The 14,896-nt window shown below is 39.7% G+C and overlaps 1 protein-coding gene across 6 annotated transcripts in view; it reads left to right on the forward strand.

Annotated features, from left to right (window-relative positions):
* Nucleotides 1-14,896, forward strand: part of PRR14L (proline rich 14 like) — a 59,120-nt gene that overhangs the window by 13,452 nt on the left and 30,772 nt on the right. For 5 of the 6 annotated variants that reach the window (XM_043557946.1, XM_043557951.1, XM_043557947.1 and 2 more), the window contains one exon: nucleotides 8,040-8,112. In XM_043557946.1, the coding sequence (XP_043413881.1) occupies nucleotides 8,040-8,112 (73 nt within the window). Of the gene's footprint in view, nucleotides 1-8,039; nucleotides 8,113-9,852; nucleotides 9,995-14,896 lie in introns of those variants that run through there. The other variant, XM_043557950.1, reaches the window with a different exon arrangement.

The raw sequence follows: 14,896 nt of genomic DNA on the forward strand, positions 1-14,896 counted from the left end.
TCCCTGCCATTCAAGAAAGAAGGTGAGATAAGTATACAAGTATCTGCTCATTTGTATAAAACACACGTACACCCAGGAAGGATAAACCAGAAACGAATGGGTTTACTTACCTATAGGAAGCCATTGGGAGCAGGGGAGAAAGAGTGGGAATGAGATAGAAGGAACAGGAGGAAGTAGACTTCCCTGAGTACATCTTTTTGTAGAGTTCTGAGGCCATACTTGAAAAATAACTAATTAGAGAGCCAGGATGGGAGGGAAACCCAAAATTGAATAAAAACCCTGGCAAATGACTCTTAACTATATTACAAATGAATAATGAAACTACACTGAGGGAGGAAGGGGATGAAGAAATAAAGTAACCCAAGTATCTTTGGGAAATAGTGTTTTGACTATACCTTCCTAAGTGTAAATCCAAAAAAACGCAAAACATTTTAATAAAATTATTTTTCACAGGTGTGTGGCCTAGCAATTCCTAAACTGCATGTGTGTTCTAGGATTGAGTGAATGAGTAAATATTGTGGATGAGAGCCAGGCTTCTCACTAACAGAACAGAACTACAGATAGGGGGATGAGGGCTAGAATGAACCCTGAGTGGTGTGGAACTAGAATTGGAATTAGCAGTATGAACTTAGGGTTTTTAATATACACAGGTAGTTAACAGAAATACTCTATGTGTATGGGTATTTGAGGTGGGGTCTAGAAGCAGCAACACATAGCAGTGAGCACACATAGCATTCAGTTCTTGGTTTCTAAATAAGATCTTCCAATTAAAGGAACCAAGACTTTTTGGAGAAATGTTTTGGGGGCTGGCCCAGGAAAAAATACAAGATGATCCTGGAACAGTTTGTGGTGAATTGCTCAGAAAATTATGGAGACATATCAAAAGGACTCAAAAGGAGCCAACTTGAAAGGACTCCCAGTGGCTAAGATTGGGACAATTTGAGCTTAAATAATGGTAGTAATGAATTATAACCTATAGAATAAAACGTATCGTGAACCCATGCTGATATGAAATAAATAACTTGAAAAAAGAAAGCTCTTGAAGAATTCCAATTAATAAATGTAAAAGGAATTGTGGAAATAAATTGCCATTTGGCAGTCATCATGGTAATAATCATCTCAGGCAAGAATCCTCAGTGCATGTTAAAACTAGTGGCTAAGGGGCAGCTGGGTGGCTCAGTTGTTTAAGCATCTGACTTGGTGTCAGCTAAGGTCATGATCTCTTGAGATCAAGCCCTGAGTCAGACTCTGTGATGACAGCATGGAGACTGTTTGGGATTCTCTCTCTCCCTCTCTGCTTGCACTATCTGTATCTCTCTCAAAATAAATAAACATTAAAAAAAAAAAAAAACTAGTGGCTAAAAGTGTAGATGAGAAACACGTATTTACACTGTCTCCAAATATCTCCCCCATAAGATTACAGAGTAACAGATTCATTACAAGGTATACAAAGAGGAAAATAGTAACTCCACAGTGGGGAAACCTAGCAGACCCACTTGAACCAAATGATGGAAGTTCACCTCCACAGCAATGAGACACTCCATTCAAAGCCATGTGCCTCCTGGGAGGGTGCACCAAGAACCAGCATCACTTCTGTGAGATTCCTGCCTCCAGAATGCATAATCAGAATCTAATCTTGAAGAAACATCAAACCTGAATCGAGGGACTTTCATTTCAAAAGTGTCAAAGTCACAAAAGATGAATACTTGAGGAACTATCTCTCCATTTAAGGGAGAACATAAGGAGACATGACAACTAACACATGGACTAACTAAGACATGGGAGCCTGGATCGGATCCAGGTCCTGAAAAAGGACTTAAGGAAGCCATTAAGATTTGAATAAATTCTAGAGTTAATAGTATTATATTAATTTTTGGCCTTAATAACTATACTGTGATTATATGTAAGATGTTAACACTAAGGAAAGCTGGATAAAGATGACAGGAAATTTTTTGAACCATATTTGCAAACTTTTGTACATCAAACATCTCTAAATTGTTTAAAAAACTTTTAAAGTTTCAAAATATAATGGTAAAAAAAAAAACCCCTCTTGGTTGAGGGAGACAAAATTTAAGTCCATTGGAAAGGTACATTTTATTTTAACATCTAGACCGGTCTAGATCAGCCTAGAAATGGATTAGGTTGTGCGGGAAAGTCATGTTTATGAAGAGGCTGAGTGACTGTCAGAAATATAGCAGAGGAGATTCTAGTTTAGACAGGCAACCTCAGAACTGTTCTTTTCCCATTCCAAGATTCTGTGATTTTTCTTTGATTTGCCTTTAGCAACATTCCATAAAGTTCTTTTCCTTCAAAGTTTTATTCCTTCAGCTGTTCCTCATGTCAAACCAGCAGGGGGCCCACAGTTGGGCACTGACTCGGGTTTGGGAAAGAGTACTCAAAGATTACAACTTACCCACTCTCTGTTCCCTATGGACCAAAATCTGTCACAACGGAAAAGGTAGTGACTTCAACAGAGCCCGACTCTAGCAATAAGAACTTGACTGTAATTTTGAAAGACAGCCACCTAGGCTTCTAGGGCATTCGTTGTATGAATCAAATGAATTTGACTAAGTTCAGTCAGCTTGGTGAATTTCCCAGTTCAAGGAGGACTACATTGGTTTTTAGGAATAAAAGCGCTTTTCTACATCGTGGTTTCTGATGAACTATAATATTAAATATCCATTCACTTGTCTAATGTCTTTAATATATTTTTTAAGTTTATTTATTTTGAGAGAGGGAGAGTGAGCACACAAGTTGGCAGAAGGGCAGAGAGAGAGGGGGACAGAGAATACAGAGCAGGCTTTGTGCTGACAGCAGAGAGACTGATGCAGGGCTCGAACTCCTGAACCATGAGATCATGACCTGAGCTGAAGTCAGACATTTAACCAACTGAGCCACCCAGGCACCCTTCATCTAACCTCTTAAACTCATCATTGTGGCACCTGGGTGGCTCAGTCGGTTGAGCTTCTGACTTCAGCTCAGGTCATGATTTCATGGTTCGTGAGTTTGAGCCCTGCATCAGGCTCTCTGCTGTCAGAGCAGAGCCTGCTTTGTTTGGATCTTCGTTCCTATTTCTCTCTGCTCCTCCCCTGCTCACCCTCTCTCTCTCAAAAATAAATAAACTTAAAAAAAAAAAAAAAAAAAACCATTGTTTTTTGTTAAAAGAAAAATCAACAAAATATGTGTTATTTTATGAAGCAATTTATTTTAATGTTTAAACAATTTTTAAAAATATTTTTGAGAGTTTTTAAAAATATTTTTGAGAAAGAAATCACATTTCTTACTATATGCAGTTAATAATGTGTTGTAAACTATAGTGGTTATTTCACTTGATATTGAAAGAAGGATCCATGAAAACTTTAGGAAATAAATATTTTTGAGAGAGAAAGAGAGAGCACAATTGGAGGAGGGGCAGAGAGAGAAAGGGAGACACAGAAGCAAAGCAGGCTCCAGGCTCTGAGCTGTTAGCACAGAGCCTGATGCGGGGCTCGAACTCACAAACCATGAGATCATGACCTGAGCTGAAGTCAGATGTTTGACTGAGCCACACAGGCACCCCGGAAAATCCTTTTTTAAGCTCTGTAAAGATGTTTTAAAATTACTGTTCTACAGCTGTTCCTTTCTAAATATGCAAGGGTAGGAAAGGGAAAGATCTATCTAGAGATATAAAAGTTTCTTTTATTTTCAGAGTGTTCTTCAGTATGAACTTAATCATGGCTGTTTCCACAAATGCCAGGTAGTAGGAAGTATCTCCTTTGCTCTATACTGTTGCCCCCATCATTGCACACTTCAGTGTATGGGCAGTCCCATCTGAAGATGGGGCAGTCACTGCCCTTCCTTATTCATCTGCTTCTGCCTCCAGCTCAGGAAGCTCAAGTTTAAAGAAGCTCAGCAGAATTCGGTTACAAGCAGGGCTCACAGCTCAGAGATAAATCAGGCCCTGAGGAGCTTGTAACTACCCTGTTTAGAAAAGCTGAAGAGTCTGATGTATATTTGTTTTCTTCCTTTAGACATTTGTGTTTCCTACACTAAGTAAACGAGTCTCACAGGAATGAATCAGAGAATTGCATCTTTTCTAGGACATAAAACTTTTAATGGGAAATAAGATTACAGATGAATAGTAAGAATGGTTTTTTCAAGACCTTTCTAAAATCTGCCAAAACTTGGAAGTATCATAAGTTGGTTTTGACTCCAAGCAGTGGGTAGAAGGATGACCAGTTGGATGTGCAAGGCAGAGAATTTGTTTGCTGGCAGTTTGGAAAATGACTTTGTACTGTCCTGTGGCATTTCTTATTTTATACAGTTAATAACGTGTTATAAACTATAGTGGTTATTTCACTTGATGTTGAAAGAAGGATCCATGTAAACTTTCATCTTGGAAGTTGATTCATTCAAAATAGATTTTGCAGAATTTAGGTGGAAGAGAAAATGTTTAGGACTCTACATCTAGAAATCCTGAAAGTTCAAATATTTAGCAGGTAAAATATTATAGGAAAAAATTTGATAAATTTCTACAAGTGTTTATTATATTATTAGCTGACCTTGAGGGCACGGGGGAGTCACAGGATCATTATGTCCACTGCTTGCAGGTGGGCTGCTCTGTTCCTCTTATCCACACTTGAGGCCCAGACTTGGTAGAGTTCCCACCTAATATGGAGATCACCCACCACTGTGTTGGTGGTGGTTAGGAGGCATCTCTCACTTCTGACCTCAGCTTCACACTCTGTTTTCTTTGTCAACCTAGTCAATCTCTGATCATATTTGAGACTTTAAACTTTATAGGGTCTCCAACCATCTGAGGGTTCTTAACTCAGAATTTTTTAAAAGAAGTCAGCAAGGCAGAGGAAAAAGGAAATTACCTACTCTTAGCTTCTGCTTCTCTCCTTCCCTATTATAAGTTGTAACTAACCAAGAAGAAAGGGACATGGCTGAAGCAGTTGGCTTGGCACTCCACCAGGGTATTTTGGGTCCTCCAGCTAAGAACCTTAGAGCAGCAGGTGGAGCAAAACTAAAATCCCAGCAGCCGCTCCAGGAGCTGGATTAGCTGATAGGGTTAGTTGTACAAACTCATCACAGTTCAATCTGAGGGAACTGTATGGAACCTGTACATTGCTGACCTGAGCTCAGCTCTCACTTTGCAGAGGTCCTTTTAGGCCCAGAAAAGCTTAGTCACTCCACATGACATATACTAGGATCTATTGGTGATAGTCCTATTTGGCTTTTCCCACAGAAAGGGATAACAAGTGTCTAAGGTCTAACAGATGATCAGTGCTTCTGTTCTTGGAGCATCCAGTCCTGACGGGACGTCTTACTAGGTGTTATATGGCCCCCATTTATTCTTAAAGCCACCTTTGCTTGTACTTAGTACTATATAGCTAGTCTGTAGGAGTCCTGAAGTTGGAACAGAGCCTTGTCTGATTCCTCATCCCGTAATATTTTACTCCAGCACTCTGTCTTTTCCATAAGGTATTAGCCTGAAAAAATATTCTAAATACATCTAATGTCACACCAAAACATTCAGCCTGAGAACTGGAAGAGCCAGGAGAAGTGTCATTTTGGAAAAAGGATCAAATGTAACTACAAATAAAGATATTTCCTTAACCTCTTATTGTGAAATAATTTGAGACTTACAGAAAAGTTGCAGACAATACACAGAATTCCCATATACCCTTCATGCAGATTCCTCACATGTTAACATTTTACCACATTTGCTTTTTTTATTCTGAGTAATTTGATAGCATAGTTGCAGATATGATGCCTAAATACTTCAGTGTGTATTTCCTTAGCAAACAAAGACATTCTGTTATGTGACCACAGTATGGTGATCAAAATCAAGCAGTTAACACTGATCCAAGTACTTTTATTTAATCTACAAACCATATTCAGATTTGACCAATTGTTGCACTGATATAGCAAAAGAAAAGAAAATGGTTTGTTTGGTCTAGGAAAAATCCTTAGAACTTGTTACATTCAATTGTCATGTCTCAAATCTCCTATAATATGTAACAGTTTTTCAACCTAACCTTGACACTTTTGAAGAGTACGGGCCATTTATTTTGTAGAATTTCCCTTAATTTAGGCTTGTGTGGTGTTTCCTCATGATTAGATTCTGTTTTGCATTTTGGCAGCAGGATTCCCACAGAAGTGATGCTGGTTCTTCTTGGTATATCTCAGGAGGCACATGGCTTTGGGGTGCTTCATTCCTGGGGAGATGAAGTCCATCACTTTGTTCAAGTGGGGTCTGCCAGGTTTCTCCACTGTGAATTTACTATTTTCCCCAATGGAATCATTAACTATCTTGTGGGGAGATATTTTGAAACTGTGTAAATATTTGTTTCTCATTCAAACTTTTAGCCACTAGTTGTAACAGCCATTGATGATTCTTGGTTGAGGTAATTATTACTATCATGGTCACCCAGTGGTGATATTCTAATTCCATCATTCCTTCTGTGGTAAGTAATTGCTTTCCGTTCTCTTTTACAAATAAGTTGGGTCTGACATCATGCTAGAACTCATACTTCTTTGTCAAACATGGTAGTGTTACCGTAAGTTATCTGGGAGATACTTGTTTTTAAGTTCATGCTTTGCAAAAGTATTCCACACTAAGGAAATGAAAGAATAGTCCAGTTTCACATTATAATAGTCTATGCTCTCAGTTGCAATGATAATGTTTTATTTCTTCCTGTATCTACCTGTGCTTACCATTGCTTTTATCTTTCCTCTCAGTCCTGGGTTCTGTTTCCACCATGGAACTTTGCTCAGGCTCCAAATGGCTTTTGCTTGCTTTGGGTTGGTTTGAAGTGCTGTAAAAATGATGAGAAGTAGTAATAATACCAGTGTCTGTAGATTTAGATACATAGCATGTCAGTATCTTGTACTTACCAATTAAATCAGCGTGAAAAAAATTTAATCTTAAGGCAGGGGAAAAGAGGTGACTCAGGAGAGCTTAGTGTAACAGCCATCTTAGGTCTGTCAGTGTCTCCTAGCTGGTCAACCCTTACCTCATAGGCCTTGAGGCCATTTGCTGTCGCAACCTGCACTTTCTGCCACTACCCCCTCCCGTTTTCCTGAATTCCTTCTGTAAGAGAAAACTGGGTATCAGTGATGGTGTCCTCTTTTGGATGTTCTCCCTTAAATGAAGGGGGATGAAAAGAAAAAATAGCCCTTTTAAGAAGTTTGGAAAGAAAATGAGTACATGATCTTTAGAATGGTTAAGGACTGACATACATCCAATTTGTTGCTATTTTCCTTTCAGATGAAATTAAAATTATGTTGCAGCAATTTGTTTCTTGATTCAGAAGGTATTAATGGGGTTTTGTTTGGACCTGCAGGTCAACATATTAATAAGCCTCTATTATTGTCCAGACCTTAGGAAACTTGCTGTTTCAAGCTCAAATTCTAGAGAGGTGGAAGGTTTCTGTTGTTGTTGTTGTTGTTGTTGATTATTTATTTATTTATTTATTATTTTAGAGTGTGAATGGGGGAGAGGGGCAGATGGGGAGCAAGCTCCACACTCAGAGTGGAGCACGATGCGGGGTTCAGTCTCACCATGGTGAGATCATGACCTGAGCCATAATCAAGAGTCAGACGCTTAACTGACTGAACCCCGCAGGTGCTCCCATAAGTAGAAGTTTTTATTGATTTTATTTCTTTAAATCTTGCTCTTTTTTTTTTTTTAACGTTTATTTATTTTTGAGACAGGGAGAGACAGCATGAACGGGGGAGGGTCAGAGAGAGAGGGAGACACAGAATCTGAAACAGGCTCCAGGCTCTGAGCTGTCAGCACAGAGCCTGACGTGGGGCTCAAACTCACGGAGTGTGAGATCATGACCTGAGCTGAAGTCGGCCACCTAACCGACTGAGCCACCCAGACACCCCTTGATTTTATTTCTTTAAACTTGAGGTTTCTTTTAGTTGCCAATCTTTGTGACTGCTAGCAGATTTCCAGGAATCATAAAGAAATTTCTCAGATGGTAATTTGCATTCATGAGTTCAGGCATCTCTGAATCCTCCCTGACCACTGGATTTTCTTCCTGCAGGAAGACCTCCTGATGCAGTCAAGCAAAGAACATTTATGCACAGGGCTCCCTGAAGACTGTTTGAGGAACAAAGGTATTTATCTCTCTCCACTCTTTTCCTTTTTCCACTTATTACACACACTGTTTTAGTTCACATTTTCTGTTGTGCATTGGGAATGCAAGTCCCTGGCTTACAAGATGGACTTAACTGTAGAAATTCTTGATATTACCCATGGACATACTTGAAGACACCTAGCAATGTCTTAGGTTTTGGGGGGTTTGTTTGTTTTTAATGTTTGTTTATTTTGAGAGAAACATGCGTGAATGGGGGAGGGTGAAAGAGAAAATCCCAAGCAGGTTTGATGAAGCGGGGCTCGATCCCACAAACCATGAGATCATGACTTGAGCCAAGATCATGACTTGATCCGAAATCAAGAGTTGGACACTTAACCAGCTGAGCCACCCAGGTGCCCCTGTTTGTTTGTTTAAGTAAACTCTGCCCCCAGTGTGGGACTTGCAACAGAGACAGAGTCACATGCTCTACTGTATGAGCCAGCCAGCCACCCAAAGCGGTGCCTTCGTTTTGACAGCAGTTTGCCTCGCACTTTTTTTATGAGTCCTTATTGATGGGGGGTTGAACCTTAATTGCTGATGTGAAATCTTTTATTTGATTTTATAAAACTGAACTGCCTCCTTGGAAGGGTTAACATGGATGGGGAGGAATTGACCCTGCCCAGTTCAGTGCTGTGGAGTGCATTCTGTTCTTCCCCTAGGCAGGGATGGGAGAAAGGGTTCACTCCAGGCCACCTTGAGAATTGTCAAAGCAACTTATTTCCAATATTGTTTTGCTCCTCAAAACAATGAATAGATATAGGCATCTGAGATACCACTTTTAGTTTGATTGATTGATTGATTAGATTGATTAGATTGACTAATTGAGGAGGAAGCCGAGACACAGAGTACTGAGCCAAAATTCTTCTCCCCAGTCCCCAGCTGAAAGTAATCTTGGGTAACTTTAGACAGGACTATGTGTATATATTATGCAATTAAGGTTAAAAATGTAATCAAAACCACCAAAAAAAAGAGAAAATACATTAAGTATGTTTGATTATATGAACATGTTGTTACTGTGATAAAACATCAGATTTGACTACTCTGCTTCTTGGCAGCCCAGACAGAAAAGGAAGCACAAATCGTCCTTATGAGAAAGGGCACTTGTCCCAGTTTATTACCCTGCTTCCTGCTGCTGGAGATTTCCTTTGTGGCTTAAAGGCTTGGCTGTCCAATATAGGTTAAAATTCTGAAGATGAGAAATGTTCTTTTTACATGTCTCCCCCAGTTCCTAGGGCTTTATTTGGGACCGTTTTTAGCACTACGGCCCCCAAATATCTTTTCAATGGGGCTTCAGTATTGCTATATTGAGTCTTCAGTATATTGGTATATTTCACTCACATCTTAGCACAAAATTTAGTGTCTGTTGAACTACACTTTCATTTAACAACTGAACTGGCCTTTAAACAGGAGAATCAGGGGGCACCTGGCTGGCTCAGTTGGTAGAGCACGCAACTCTTGATCTCGGGGTTGTGAGTTCACATCCCATGTTGGGCACATAGATTACTTAATTAAAAAAAAAAGAAACTGGAGTGCCTGGGTGGCTCAGTCGGTTAAGTGTCTGACTTTGGCTCAGGTCATTACCTCATAGTTTGTGGGTTTGGGCCCCATGTTGGGCTCTGTGCTGACAGCTCGGAGCCTAGAGCCTGCAGCCTGCTTTGGATTCTGGGTCTCCCTCTCTCTCTGCATTTCCCTCACGTACACTTTGTCTCTTTTTCCCTCAAAAATGAATAAATGCTTAAAAAAAGGTGGAGAGGAGACAGAAGAATCAGTTATTTTCTGAGGAATACTTTTCTGAGGAAATCTGCCTTCCCAGACTTACCTGGTTTCTGTCCACCTAAAAGTCTGGTCCACAATGGACGTGGGTAAGATGAACTCATCTGAAAAGTATCCTCAGATAAACTACTTTGTGGCACTTTTCTTCCTGTCCTGATAACTATTCTTCTTTAATGACTTAAATTGGGAAAATGAATTGTTTTTCCCCCCAAAGTCATGTGCAGTATTCTCAGTTTGATATGGAGGAACTTGAAAACAGCACCTCTACTAGAGTTTTCAGCAGCAGTGACCCAGTGCCTGACTATGATATATTCTTCCATTCAATCCCCAAAGAGCCTTCCAAGGTGTCCCTTTGTTACACATGAGGAAACAAGGTCTGCTGTGCAGAGACCTAGCCAGTCATAGCAAGGCAGAAAGGAAGGTTCTATGAAGGTAGGCTTCTAAAACAATTGAACACACAGGCTGCCACTGTGGATTTCAGTCAAACAGACGCACGTACTTTGCTGTAGTGTGGCCAGCATCTCAGCTCACTTTGCCAGGGTTAAGGTCAAGCATCTGTCAACCTGTCATTGACTACAGACTTGAGAAATAAATGATGTTTCTTGGAAACTTGGTTGTACATTCCCTCTGGGGACCCCAGCTGCCAGAATTTTCACTTTGCCCACACATATCCTGGTCCTGCACATATTAGATACAAGTTTTCCTGATGAAAACTGGTATATCCTTGATACCTTTATTTTAAGTGCCTGCTCTGAGGTACACTGTAAATTGTTTACATAGTTTTATTTATATTTGGGTTTGCTTCCTCTGAGTGGGGGGTACCTCAAAGGTCAGCACTATGCAGTAATTTATAAATTTGCTGAGGTATGAATTTGGGTCCCCTGCACTGAGGTGTTCAGCAGGTGAACCTAAGGCTACCACATTCTCCCTATGCTGTGTTGTTTTTTCTTCTCTAAATAAATGTCCCATTCACGATACTTCCAAGTTAGCATGGTATTCAGAATTTTGAGGTTCTTTACAGTCATGTCTGCTGTGGCTCAATTAGGTGAAATTAGAACAAATTTAACCCTTTAAAAGAACATTTGTGTTAACCAAAAGTCATCTTTAATTGGTAGGGTGCTATTTCACAGATTGTTGCTCCTTTCTTCCTTCCATCGTTCCTTCCTTTCTTTTTTTTTTAAGTTTTACTTATTTAATTAAGTAATCTCTATACCCAGCATGGGGCTTGAACTCACAGCCCTGAGATCTAGAGTCTCGTGCTCTTCTGATGGAGCCAGCCGGGCACCCCAATTGTTCCTTATTATTTGATTGCTGTAGGGCAGACTTGTGAGAAGAGGGCATGGGGGAGCAGTGATGGGTGTTGGTAGTTGAGGGGCCATTTCACAAAGGGAGAGTGTCCTCCTGTCAGACACTGACTGGTGCCTCTCCTTTCCACTGTTCCGAGTTTTAGTATGACTGTTTCCTCGTAATTCTGTGTAATATTTTATAGAACTGACATTATCAGGGTTTTTTTGTTGTGTTTTCTTTCTAAGAGTTTCTTGGAAGTGGGTTGATATGGGACTTACTTCCCACAGTAGCAATCTCTGTGAAAGCTTATTTGGAAATTCTTTGAAATCAGGAGGGTCACAAGAAATTGGAAGAGCATTTGAGGGAATAGATACATTTTTTAATGTTTTTCTTTATTTTGAGAGAGAGAGGGAGAGCAAGCAGGGGATGGGCAGAGAGAAAGGGAGAGAGAGAATCCCAAGATTCAGTGCAGGGGACCCAAATTCATTCCCAAGAGAATTCTCTCTCTCCCTCTCTCTCTGCCCCTCCCCTGCTGGAGTGCACACTCGCTTCTCTCTCTCTCTCTCTCCCCGTTTTCTCTCTCAGAGTAAATAAAGTTTAAAAGGAAAAAAAGAGGGGTGCCTGGGTGGCTCCATTGGTTAAGTGTCCAACTTCAGCTCAGGTCATGATCTCACTGCTTGTGAGTTCGAGCCCTGCATCAGGCTCTGTGCTGACAGCTCAGAGTCTGGAGTCTGCTTCAGATTCTATCTCCATATCTCTGCCCCCAACCCCCCCTGCTTGTGCTTGCTCTCTCTCTCTCTCTCTCTCAAATATAAAATAAAACATTAAAACAATTTTTTTAAGAAAAAAGAAACTACCAATCTGTTTTCCAGAGTGGTTATACCATTTGGGATTCCTACCAACAATATATGAGTTCCAGATAAGCAGTTGGATCCTTTTTCAACTCCTTTATTAATTCATTTGTAATTTAGAAATCACATGTTCAGTGGTCAGAAGAAGCTAAGGAAGTGACAAAAGTTTGTAGGGTTGTCTTCCACTGTCCTCCTACCTACCACTGTGAGCCTCCCCACAGGAGAGCTTAATTTTATAAGATATGACAATATTGCTAACCCTTGGCACATCTTTCTGAGAACAAGATGTAGGATATGCCAAAATGAATGTCATATTTAGTGCCCCAGTCTCACCACTTGATTTTTTGATCCAGGAAAAAGGCTTTGACAGAAATGCTGTTAAATCCTTGTCAACTTCCAGCATGTCTGTCCCTAATTATGGTTATATGGAGATAACACCAAAAAAAGTCTAAGCTTTTTTATGTTACTTGTATTACGATCAGGGAGTAAGTGCTCTTTTAAAAACAGTTGTATTGAGGTATAATTTTTACATACTATAAAGTTCTTTTGTTTGAAATAGACAATTCAGTGGTTTTCTTAAATATAGAGCACAGCCATCACCACAGTTCTTCATCATTCGCTAAAGAAACATGTTTATACCCCTTAACATTCATTCTTTGTTCCCCATTCTTCCTTACCCCCAGTCTCTTCCAGCTACTAATTTGCTCTTGTCTCTATAGATTTGCCTGTTCTGGATATTTTATATAAATGAGACCTTACAATGTGCAGTCTTTTGTGACTGCTTTCACTTGGCATAAAGATTTTTTTTTTTTAATTTTTTTAACCTTTATTTATTTTTGAGAGACAGAGACAGAGCACAAGCAGGGGAGGGGCAGAGAGAAAGGGATGCAGAATCAGAAGCAGGCTCCGGGCTCTGAGCCGTAGCACAGACCCTGACGCGAGGCTCAAACCCATGAACCCAGATTACGACCTGAGCCAAAGTCAGATGCTCAACCAACCAAGCCATCCAGCCACCCCTTGGCATAAAGATTTTTAAGGTCCATCCATGATCTAGCATTTTAAAGTACTTCATTAATTTTTATGGCTGAATAATATTTAATCATATCCATTTATTTGATGGATATTTGGGTTGTTTCCACTCTTTGGCTATTACGAATAATGCTGTTGTCAGCATTTATGTACAGGTTTTGTGTGAATATAAGGTGTCAGTTCTCTTGAGTAGATACCTAGGAGTAGAATTGGTGGGTTATTGGAAACTCTGTTCAGCATTTTGAAGAATTGCCAAACTATTTTCCAAAATGGTTGCACTGTTTTCCAATCCCACCAGCAACACATGAAGGTTCTAGTTTTTCTGCATCCTGTCCAACACTTGTTATTTTCTGATTTGCTTTAAATTATATCCATTTCAATGCATGTGGAGTGGTATTGTGGTTTTGATTTTCATTTCTCTGATGACTAATGATGAGCATTTTTCGATGTGCTTATTGACCATTTGTATATTTTTGGGAAAATGTCTAAAGCCTTTGCTTTTTTTTTTAACTTTTCAAAAATTAATAATTTATTTTTGGAGGAATTTTGGATTTACAGAGAATCTGAGCAGATAATATAGAGTTTCCATTAACCACACCCCCACCCCTAATATGCACAATTTCCTCTATTGTTAATGTATTAGTAAATACATTTGTTATTGTACAATGTTGATACATTATTATTAACTGAAGTTTAATCAAGTGTCCTTAGTTTTTACCTAATATCCTTTTCCTGTTCTAGAATCCCATCCAGGGTACCATATTGCATTCAGTCCTCAGGTCTCCTTGGGCTCTTCTTGACTGTGACAGTTTCTCGCACTTTCCTTGTTTTGGGAAGACCTTAAGAGTTTTGAAGGTTACTGGTCAGGTATATCGTAGAATGGCTCACCATTGGGATTATCTTATGTTTTTATCATAAGAGTGGAGTTACAGGTTTGGGGGAGGAAAATTACACAGGTAAAGTGCCATTTTCATCACATCATATAAAGGGCACATACTATAAACATGAAGTAGTGTTTGTGTTGTTCTCCACTGTCAGGTTACTTCCCTCACCCCATTTCCATACTGTTCTGTTTGTAAGGAAGTCACTCTGTACAGCCTGTACCTAAAGAATGGGGAGTTATACTCCCTCTGCCCATTTTTATTATTGAGTTATGAGAATTCTTTATATATTCTAAATATAGATCCTTTATCAGATAGATGATTTACAGATATTTTCCCCCACCAGTGGGTTGCCTGCCTTTTCACTTCTTGGTTTTCCTTTGAAGCACAAAATATTTTAGTTTTGATGAAGTTCAATTTATCAGTCTTCTTTTTATCACTTGTGTTTCAGCATCTTAGCTAAGAACTCTTTACCAATATCATTAAGAAATACTCTTGTGTTTACTTCTAAGAGTTTTATAGTTTCAGCTCTTACATTTATGTCTCTGATCTACATTGAGTTAATTTTTGTGTATGATATAAGACAGGATCCAAATTTATTCATTTGCATGTGGGTATCCAGTTACCCCAGCACCATTCACCATTTGTTGAAAAGCTGCTTTGTCAAAAATCTGTTGACTAACTATATGTGTTAGAGTTTATTTCTGGGCATTCAGTTCTAATTCTCTTGCTCTTTATGTCTGTCCTGTGCCAGGGCTGGACTGTTTCCAATACTGCAACTTTGTTTTTGAAATCAGGAAGCATGAGGGGCACCTGGGTGGCTCAGTTGGTTAAGCGACCAACTGCAGCTCAGGTCATGATCTCGCAGTTTGTGAGTTCGAGCCCCGCTTTGGGCTCTGTGCTGACAGCTCAGAGCCTGGAGCCTGCTTCAGATTCTGTGTCT

The sequence above is a fragment of the Prionailurus bengalensis genome, chromosome D3 (assembly GCF_016509475.1).
Source record: "Prionailurus bengalensis isolate Pbe53 chromosome D3, Fcat_Pben_1.1_paternal_pri, whole genome shotgun sequence".
Classification (NCBI taxonomy): domain Eukaryota; kingdom Metazoa; phylum Chordata; class Mammalia; order Carnivora; family Felidae; genus Prionailurus; species Prionailurus bengalensis.